The sequence below is a fragment of the Asparagus officinalis genome, chromosome 8, assembly GCF_001876935.1.
Source record: "Asparagus officinalis chromosome 8, Aspof.V1, whole genome shotgun sequence".
NCBI lineage: Eukaryota > Viridiplantae > Streptophyta > Magnoliopsida > Asparagales > Asparagaceae > Asparagus > Asparagus officinalis.
The window spans coordinates 127,838,841-127,848,565 of NC_033801.1; the positions used below are offsets into that span (position 1 = coordinate 127,838,841).

At 36.8% G+C, this 9,725-nt stretch overlaps 3 protein-coding genes across 4 annotated transcripts in view; 1 reads left to right on the top strand and 2 right to left on the bottom strand.

Moving 5' to 3' along the window:
- LOC109851280 lies at positions 228–8,911 on the top strand. 2 transcript variants are annotated; one of them, XM_020421341.1, is made up of 5 exons: positions 228–244; positions 343–377; positions 454–623; positions 7,176–7,521; positions 8,623–8,911. In XM_020421341.1, exons 3-5 carry the CDS (start codon positions 454–456, stop codon positions 8,686–8,688), a joined length of 582 nt encoding a protein of 193 aa, XP_020276930.1. In that variant the 5' UTR covers positions 228–244; positions 343–377; the 3' UTR covers positions 8,689–8,911. The 2 variants fall into 2 exon arrangements, with proteins under 2 accessions (XP_020276930.1, XP_020276929.1); XM_020421340.1 differs by having other exon boundaries at positions 236–377.
- Positions 1,867–3,198, bottom strand: LOC109851279. Its single transcript, XM_020421339.1, has 2 exons — positions 2,899–3,198; positions 1,867–2,618 (listed from the first exon to the last, which is right to left on the bottom strand). Exons 1-2 carry the CDS (start codon positions 3,181–3,183, stop codon positions 2,019–2,021), a joined length of 885 nt encoding a protein of 294 aa, XP_020276928.1. The 5' UTR covers positions 3,184–3,198; the 3' UTR covers positions 1,867–2,018.
- The window catches only part of LOC109821906 (phosphoinositide phospholipase C 6-like), a gene marked incomplete at its 5' end in the record, with an annotated part of 4,305 nt that continues 3,748 nt past the window's right edge, over positions 9,169–9,725 (bottom strand). Inside the window, one exon of the mRNA XM_020388063.1 lies at positions 9,169–9,513. Within this exon, the coding sequence (XP_020243652.1) occupies positions 9,220–9,513 (294 nt within the window). The remainder of the gene's footprint in view (positions 9,514–9,725) is intronic.

The window sequence follows — 9,725 nt, forward strand, 5'->3', positions numbered from 1 at the left end:
ATAGAGTGCCATTGGGCACTCTATAAGAGAGGAGAGAGATAGAGAGAAATGAATGAGGAGGGGGCCCCCTGATTTGCATTGGGATCCTCTCTTCATTTATTTCTCTCTATCTCTCTCCTCTCTTATAGAGTGCCCAATGGCACTCTATAGAAAAACCGTAAAATTTATGCCAGTAAATTATAATCCTAAGTTGTCGAGCAGTCATTTTGTCCTCAACTAGCAAAGTGTGTGAGCGAGCATCAAAGTTCTCTCACCGCCTTTACAATTACATCCCTTTCATAATTTTGGTATATTTTTCTTATTTTATTTAATTAAACTAATTAATAATGCTTGCGTCCACAGGCCCAGCCCCCTCATTCTCATCTCTTCGTCCCAAGGTCCCATTTTCCCCACCAATTTCCTAAAAAAATTCTAAATTTTTATGATACCAACAATTTTTTTGATTAATTTCAGATGAGTTCACCGTCGAGTTCAGTTAAGACCCCCAAAGCTCTCGCCTTGAAGCCAATAGAGGCGACGCCGTCAACTTTCGCCGGGTTCGGGCAGGTGATCTCGGCGTCGCCGGACGGCGGCGTGTTCGGGCCCACCGACGCCCAGCTCGAGCTCCATCGAGGAGTCCCAAGGTGAGATTTTCCCATCCCATTTAAACAACCCTATTGAAAAAGGAGATTTCTTTTCCTGGTAACTGTCATAGGGAGGATACCCTAATCTTTATAAACCCATAATTATCTTGGTCGAACGATCATGGTATTAATTTTTAGGCTTTTGTACTAGGACTAGTTTCGGACGAACACTGCAACAAGCAATATGAGAACTCACTCAATATGAAATTGTGACCCTTGGCCTGCATTCTAACTTTAGGGCTTGTTTGGATTTGGAGGGGGTGAAGGGAAGTTAGGGGAACCTAGGGGAAGTTAAGTTAAGGGAAGGGAACGGAATTTCTAAAACTTGTTTGGGAAATTAGTAAGATGAATCAAGGAGAAGTTATTTCACTCCGTTTGGAAAGTGTAATAACAGGAAGGGAAGGGAAGGGAATGTATATAAATTGACATAAATACCCTCACATGTTAAAATTGAAGCTTTGCACGGAGGATATTTATTTCCTTATTGCACGGAGGCAATCATCTTCAGACATTGATTCTCAAGCAGTTTTTCTCCTCTGACACAGGAGACTGCAAAGCTCCTGCAAGTTGATTAAACCTCCATTATGCGTTCTAGTTACCAAACAAATGTCAACAATCAGGTCGTATAATTTAACTACTAATTGGATGTAAGCAAAAATAACCAGCATCAAACATTAGCAAAGACGCATTCCAATTCACTGGTTTGCATGGTCATATGGCTGATAAAATATAATCTCTATAGATGAAGTTGAAGTTCTGATTAGAATTGAACAGGAATTCTTTTTAGGAGAAATGGATATCCCGGCATAATCAGGATTCAAAGCTACGGCTTGCATCAAGATCATAAGAAGTGTTACTGGTTAGTAATGATGGCACTCACAGTGAACTAGACTATTGAACAAATTGCAAATAATGAAGAAAAGGTATAGCAGAATAGCTATGGATTTCATTAGAAGTTATGATTTTGATGTGGGGCCTCATTTTAGACTAGAAGCATAGCTTTATCATGCTGCAAAATAATACCCCAGAAAGGCACAAGAAAGTCGAACAGAAACCAAATATAGACCACATTCATACTAAGTTTGGAATGAAAAATAATAAGGACAGTCACATACCAACATACATACTAAATAGGCAAAAACAACTTACATAAAAAAGGAACATAATTCATAAAATCAAAGTTTTGCAATTAGCACATGTTTCTAGCAAAATATGACCACATTCATACTAAGTTTTGCCATAAGCAACGCAAAAACAAACAAGTTTGTAATTGCCACAGATAATCAAATTTGGCAATACAACTTACAAAAATAAATGTCAATAATACCAGCACATCCCACCTTCATAAGATGAGTACATAATAAGCTAATAACGTGATCGGGCTAACATGGATTCTCAAGATAACATCATCATAAGAAGTTCCTTGCGCTCTTCAAATGGACATCCAAGCAAAGCTTTTAGATCCTCTGGATGCTTAGTTAGGAAAAGATACGCTTGTTTAATTTGAGCAGTCTCAACACCAAGTTCAAGCAAATGGTTCCAAACATCACTACTTTTCATTGGAGCACGTTCAAGAGCTTGTATGTATTTATCACCAGTGGATTCAATTGCCTCAGCTATCCTCTGCATACCCTTTATCACCTCCTGATCAACAATAGAAATTTCGTCCTTCGATTTTCTAGTTTTCTTTTGTGAATTTGCAGTTGATTTGGTTTCAGGGGTAATCACATTTTCATCATTGTTGTCATTTGTGTCCTCATCATTAATCCTATCGAAATTCTCTAACAAAATTTCATTTCGAGAAACCATACCATCGATGTCGTCAATTGTATGAGAATCAAAGCCATTGCTTGCACTAAAAGCCCTCCTCCTTTCTCGTATCTCAGCCGCAGTTTCAACAAGTTCCCCATTTGCTCTATCATCTACAAAAAGCTCCAATAGTTTATCATAGTTTCGGATAGACCTGGTCCTCCATTCAGCAGCTTCTGGGTGAGCCTGAAACAGATTTGCACCAAATTTTAGCTCACCTTTCCAAGAGGGAAAAAGTTTCAGAAAACAATAAACTGAAACCAACTTCATTATTAGTTTCAGCACACTGCTGAAACCTGAAATGTTTCAGTTTCAGCAGTGTGCTGAAACTAAAACCTAAAATCAGGTTTCAGCACACTGCTGAAACCTGATTTCAGGTTTCAGTTTCAGCACAATGCTGAAACTGAACCTCTGCATACCCTTGTAATAAATGGCATTAATGCGATTAAAAAGAAAGAATGTGTACCTCGATTAGTCTATCCCAAACCTCAGGTTCCGCACTCCACAAACCCGTGCTTCGATTCCAAGCAAAACCACTTCCAACATTCTTAAATAAATCATAACAAACTGTCCATTTTGACTTCATATATTTCATGCGATTCTTTACTTTTTCCTTATCAAATGGCTTATCGGGAAAGCTTTGCAAAAGTTCGGCTACTATTTCATTATAAGCCGTTGATGTAAAATTCCCATCAACTCGGTTTCCCATAACATGTTGATTCAAGTAAGCATCAATTAGCTTATCTTTCATATTAGGAGTCCATATCAAAACATTAGCATTCCTACATCAAGAAGAATCACCTTCCACATTCCTTCTTTTCGACATCCTTTAATTCACACAATAATGTTAGAAGGAATTAATTATTCACAATTCAATAATTGAAAACTATCAATGAGAGATGACATGAGATCACAATAAATAAACTAACATTCATGCTACCGAATTAAAATGATATTAGTCTAACACTTATCAAGTACAACACAAATTGAGAAGATAACCCAAATAGAGAGTACAAATCAAACAAACAATAAGCATAACTAAAATAAATTATCGATGGTAATCTTGCCACATAGCAACTGCGATGCCATCTCTTTTCCACTCCCCTCTACGAACATCTTCGTCCTCGTCTACATCATCTTCTTCAAATTGATTTTCATTATGTTCCTCATCCCCTTCCTGAAATTCATCAGCTGGATCGACCCCCCTTAAAAAATTATACAAAATACAACAAGCTAAAATGATCTTGTTTTGTGTTTTAACACTGTAGTTTGGTTCATTTGAACTTGCTATAATGGGAAATCTTTTTTTTAAGATACCAAATGATCTTTCAATGGCATTCCGAAGTGATGCATGTCTTAGATTAAATAACTCGCGTGGATTCTTTGGTGGATTTCTTGAATACTCTTTCAAATGATAGCGTTCCCCTCTATAGGGTGGAAGTAATCCACTTCGTAACATGAATCCAGCATCAACCAGATAATATTTTCCTATAAAACAAGTTCATTTTGATTAGTAGCTTATTACAAAGACACAATTTTAGGCTTTTCTTTAGTTTATAATTACCTTGAGGAATCTTAAGTGGAAATCACCTTTGTAAAGCATTTTTAATAATTTTGGAATCAGATGCAGTTCCTTCCCATCCAGGCAAAACGTAAGTGAATTTCAAGTCAAACGTGCATGCGGCCAACACATTTTGTGTGGGATAGTCTTTCCTATCACGATATCTAGGGGCGTCTCGAGGAGAAACTTTTACTCGAATATGTGTGCCATCAATTGCCCCGACACAATCCTGATGTCATAAACATTAATTAAAATCTAATAAATAACAACCTATACAAGATTAGATGTGAAGGAAGATATCATCACCTTGAAATAGGGATAGAACTTTGAATTGGTGAGGATCTCCGAAGGAACTTGTGATCCATCGGGTTGTACAAAAAACATTTCCTACAACTCTATCATAGCTCTTAGAACATTATGAAAATGACGACTCACACTCTCTCCAGATCGTCCAAATATCTTACTTCACGAGTTGTTACACTGTGTCCCAACATGTATAAAAATTTTGCAACTTGTTCTTCAATAGTAGCCCTTCGAGTTGGTTTAAGCCCACCATTCATCTCTAATATTTCGCACAATTGGTTAAAAGCTGGTGGATTCATTCGAATCATTTCACGACATATAACTCTTTGAGACATTATTTCTCGCACAACATCTCTTACTTCTTTAGGTTCTTGAGGGTCAATATTTAATCTCCTAATCCTATCTCTTCGATGGACGAACCAATAAGCAAATAAGCAAATAGCATATCCAACCGCAATATTACATGTGTGTTGAAATTGGAACCATGCGTCCATTATCTATTCAACAAGTTAAAAAATGAGGAGTTAAGACATGGAATTTAATGTGTGTGTGTGTGTCTATATATATATCTACACAGTTTTTTCTAATCAATTCAAAATCTAATGTACTTTCTAATAATACTAAAAATGTTAGCAATCTTATGTGATGAACAACATTCCGTGCATTCAAGATGATTACAGATTTATGCTTTTTCCTCGAAGCAAAATAATGATAGCACTCATTCGAAACCATTTATAGAGAATCCATCTATTTGCTGCAACATGCAAACTAGATAGAAACAAAAAATGGAAGACCAACATCAATTAATATGATCTCTAGCTAAAATATCCATAATATTCCTAGATCTTGTTTTTCAGTTTTTTCACAACAAAACGCCAGAATCATGGAACACATTAACTTTGGCCTACCAAAACTGAGTAAGTTAAAATTTGGTAGCTTTTGAGTTAAATATTGTTAACATTAAATGATATTTCTTCTTAAGTTGAAAATGTGAAAATTTGCATGTTTCAGTACAAGGCATGAAGCAATATGCATCTTGTTATAAGTCATCCACCCAAAAGATGGAGATGAAAAAGAAAAGGTCTTTTTCTTTTCATATATGCAGTATTTTTTTTTTTAAATTAACGCTGAAGTCTTCATTCCATTGATTCATCGTTTCTTATGTTATTGACCAGCAATCTCAGCATTCTCATTTAAGATGCATATTGAAACCGTGTAAAAGCCTTAATAAAAATTTTGAAATATTGCAATGCTTGCAATTCCATCTTTGTTCCTTGCCTTTCTCATATGTAAGATAAATAATGCAATAAAATATCGTGGGAAAATCCCATATAAACAAACACCAACCAATTTCTAGCTGATCTAAATCGTAACTTGTTACACAACAAAGCCCTAAAGCTGAATCTATCACAAATTCTCAGGAAACAATCAATATTGACGCCTTCCCAAAAAATATCAAATCAAAACAATCGAAAATTAGGCGAGAAAATTTACCAAACCGTCGGAAGAAGAAGAGATCTGATGAGAGTGATGAGGAGAAATGGTGGAGACAAGATGCAGAGGAGGCGCAGTGGTGAAGAAGGAAAGGCGGAGGCGCAGTGGTGAAGAAGAAATGGGGTTTCTGAGAGCAATTTTCAACCGTTGGATTTTGATCTTAGCTAGGGGTAAATATGTCTCTCTACATTTGTTGTATTCTCCTTCTTTACCTTCACCCTGCTTACACCCCAAATTAGGGGGAAGAAATCCTGGTGTTTTCTCACCTCCTTTCACCTCCCCTCACCCTTATTAACTTGCTATATTTACTTCCCAAACAAGGTTAAAAGTTACCCTCCCTTCCCCTCACCTCCGTTACCCTCAATCCAAACAGGGTGTTAGAGTTTGGGCGCAACGGAAGAGACCATAATAAAATATCAAACTTGTCTAGGTTCAAATTTCCATCAAACATGCATTTAAAGTGGAGATACCATTAGTTTAGTTTTCGACCCATGGATATGCTATAATATAAAATTATAACCCTCAATCCTCACCCAGATTCGGTGTTTCGATGCAGTAGAGGGAGTTCCTAACAAAAACTAGGTATTAGAGAAATTAACGAAAAAAAAACTCCAAAAAGGGGGGATACAAGTATAAATGAGAATTCACATAACAACCTGACCCCTCAAACAAAGAGAAAGAAAATCTCTAAACCCCAAGTGATAATTTATAGGTAGAAGCAAGGCATCCTAGGAAACATCGTTATATAAAGGTCTGTGTTTCTCTTCAATGTAGCCTGAGACAAGTAACAAGTGATCGTCAGCAGTATTGCTGTATAAAGGTTTGTGTTTCTCCTCAAAATAGCCTGTGACAAGTGATCCTCTTCAAGTCTTCTAGTCTCTTTTGGTCATACCGAAACCGAAATAAATGGTGATCAACTTCATTTCAGTAAAGCCCTCAATCCTTATTGAGAATGAATTGCTCTATGTCGGTTAGAAGTTGTAGTCCTCTCAACTATGTTGACAATGATTCTACGAAACAATAGGACCCATGTATCCTAACTGCATATCAATTACTTTATCACAATTCGGAATTATAGCCCCCTTTGGCTCTATTGATAAACAGGATAAATTTGATCATCCACAAATCAATATAACCCTGTCCTGACTATATGACGACTAATCCATCTCAGTCTTCTAACCCTTTTGGCTTTATTGATGATAAGATAAACAGTGATCATCCCTAAATGAGTAGACACCTGTATCCTAACTGTAACTCAACTAATTTATCTCATTTCGGAATTATAGCCCCCTTTGGCTTTGCCGATAACAAGATAATCTATAAACTCATCATTGACTCTCCGGTTATGACTCAGTGGACACTGACATGATTTTTACTTCCCCAAGATTCTACATCATGCACATAGAAGATCGAGCGCTCAAGTTCAAGACGATCACACATCACGCCAGCGTTACCCAGTGCCTTGGCTCTGTTGGTGGTCATGAATGGTTTCTTGGGGTCGCTAAGGCTTCGATTGTTGATGAGAGTAAGATTGATGACGGTGATGATGGAAGCAAAGTGGTTAGGTCAAAATGTGGGCATTTGTATGTGCCGCCTAATCCTGATGATGTGAGAGTTTTTCGGGTTGAGGGGAGCAAATTCTTGAAGCTTGATGTGGGGACCTGGCATGCTGGACCTTTGTTCAAGACAAAGGCAATGGATTTCTACAATTTGGAGCTTAGTAACACTAATGTCAGTATATTCATTTTTATTTTGGTTAGTTTATGTTCAGTTCTTAGTTCATGCATATTGTTACTGTTTGTTGCATCTTATTCACCTTATCGGAGTAGAATGCTGGAAAACACACGCATCTTATTAATTAGCTTGTGAAGAGACATGTCAAAGTATAAAAGTATGTCTACAAACGAAGTTAAGCCTAGACAAAATGAACCATGACCTGGAACTAAAACCTTCAAATCATATGAGATACAGGCTCCAAGACAAAAAAAAACCAGGACAATCTTTCTTCTCACCAACTTATCTGATGTTTCATTCATGATTATTGATGAAATCCCGAGCCAACTCCTTCCTAAGATTAACTTCAATTTTTCATATCTTTATGTCCAATTTTTCCCCTAGGTCGGATGTGTAAGTAGTTGCTATGATTGTTTAGATTAGGTTCTAATGAACCATAGTTCGTCATGTTTTCTATATCTTTTTTTACTACCATGGTACTGTTCAATTTTCCTTTGTAATTTTGTAATGTTCTAGTAAAGTTTCAGAGCATCTTAAAACACAACTTTTCCCTGATTATAATGACTGTTTATATTCTCGAGAAGATTTTGTTCAACTTGTTAACGGTTCAACATCTACTAAACCTTTTGGCTGGAATTGTGAAGGATCCTACCCATCCCTTTGGATTTTATCAATAGCAAAAGATATGCAAAACATGATGGTTGATGTACTAGCAAAAGAGATGCAAAACATTGTGTCTGAACTTATGAACTCAGCTATGAGTTACTACTTTCCGACATAACTTACTGATTTAACTCAGCTATGAGTTACTACTTTCCGACATAACGTACTGATTTAACTCAGCTATGAGTTACTACTTTCCGACATACCGTACTAATTTTTATTTAAATTCTGCATGCCCAAAAATGCTATTTGTTTTCCATGATTAAGTTGTTTGTCCTTCATTCTTTGCTGGAATAACCTAAACTTTTCTTGTGATTGCATGCTAAAATTTGGCGATTTGCTTTAATCTGTCCTAATTTTCTCAGCTCTGCGGATTTTACTCTGCGGAATATATATTTGACGCTAAACTCTCTCCTTACCATCTTCTTGGTGCAGGAGGTGGATCACACCACTCATAATTTTGTTGAGAAGGATGGGGTTGTCTTCTTAATAGAGGATTAATGTACTTGTCTTCTTAGCATAAATTCAACCCTCATGGTTTACTTGCTTTTGGATTGTACATGTGCAAAGGAATTTGGCTTCTGTCTGTTCTCCGATTACTGTTCTTTCTGAGATTTGTGTTAGTTTCTTATAATTGGAGTAACGTATAACGGTTGTCGGTTGTCGTCGCATGTGTTTGCTCTGATTGTTTAATATTTTAGAAATTACCTCTCGGATTTTGCTCTTTGTAAATTTGCCTTCAACCTCATCTGCAACCTTTAGCTTGCCCTGTTAATTGTTGTTTCTTTGTTTTTATCATCTTCAACATGCTTGAAAGGATTTGTTTCTACTTGCTTCTGGTGGCAAATTCGAAATGACAGCTGATAGAGTACTTGTTGAAGAAAATTCCTGGGTAAAGAAAATCTCTCTCTTTTTATGATCCTTATATATAAATACTGAGAAGGAATTCCCTTTACATAATAAATTTATTATGTACAACAGGTACCCATTCCATAAACACAACATTAGCACAATCATCTACACCAATAAATCTCAAACAAAGCTAAAACGCATGAGGAGCCGAACAGAGTTGAGCTTCTTCCCTCTCTCGTCGTAAAGAGGCACACATCGGATTCCAGGTCTCAGCTCAGAAACCGGAAGGCAAGTTTGGCCTCCGAAATCATCTTTACCTGAAATATCATCCTCGTGAACCTCAAGACGAAGCAAAGCGAGCTCTGGAAGTGTCAATGGAAATGTGAATTCTTCGTCCCAAACTGGACTCCACTCGTCTACTATCGTTCTTGTTTTCTTCATTATTGTATCTGCTGGTACTCCCGCTATTCCTATCTGTTTATGCGAATGTATCAGATATTACAAAATTTTACGGGATTTTATGGACGATAGCATAATATATCAATCATCAGTTTTCAACATATTTGCCTGCACATGTTGCTCTAAAGGATATATTTCTATTAACCGCCCAACATTATTTTCAGGAAACTTCCATGAACTTCTGTCAATAGGGTTTCAGAAAACACGCATTATGCCTTTAGAGGGGC

Coding starts and splice junctions, on each gene's coding strand:
- LOC109851280 (XM_020421340.1), top strand. CDS start 327: ATGCTTGCGTCCACAGGCCCAGCCCCCTCATTCTCATCTCTTCGTCCC. Junction 378..453: donor TCTCATCTCTTCGTCCCAAG/GTCCCATTTTCC, acceptor GATTAATTTCAG/ATGAGTTCACCGTCGAGTTC. Junction 624..7,175: donor CTCCATCGAGGAGTCCCAAG/GTGAGATTTTCC, acceptor TACTTCCCCAAG/ATTCTACATCATGCACATAG.
- LOC109851279 (XM_020421339.1), bottom strand. CDS start 3,183: ATGAAAGATAAGCTAATTGATGCTTACTTGAATCAACATGTTATGGGA. Junction 2,619..2,898: donor TTTGGGATAGACTAATCGAG/GTACACATTCTT, acceptor AATCTGTTTCAG/GCTCACCCAGAAGCTGCTGA.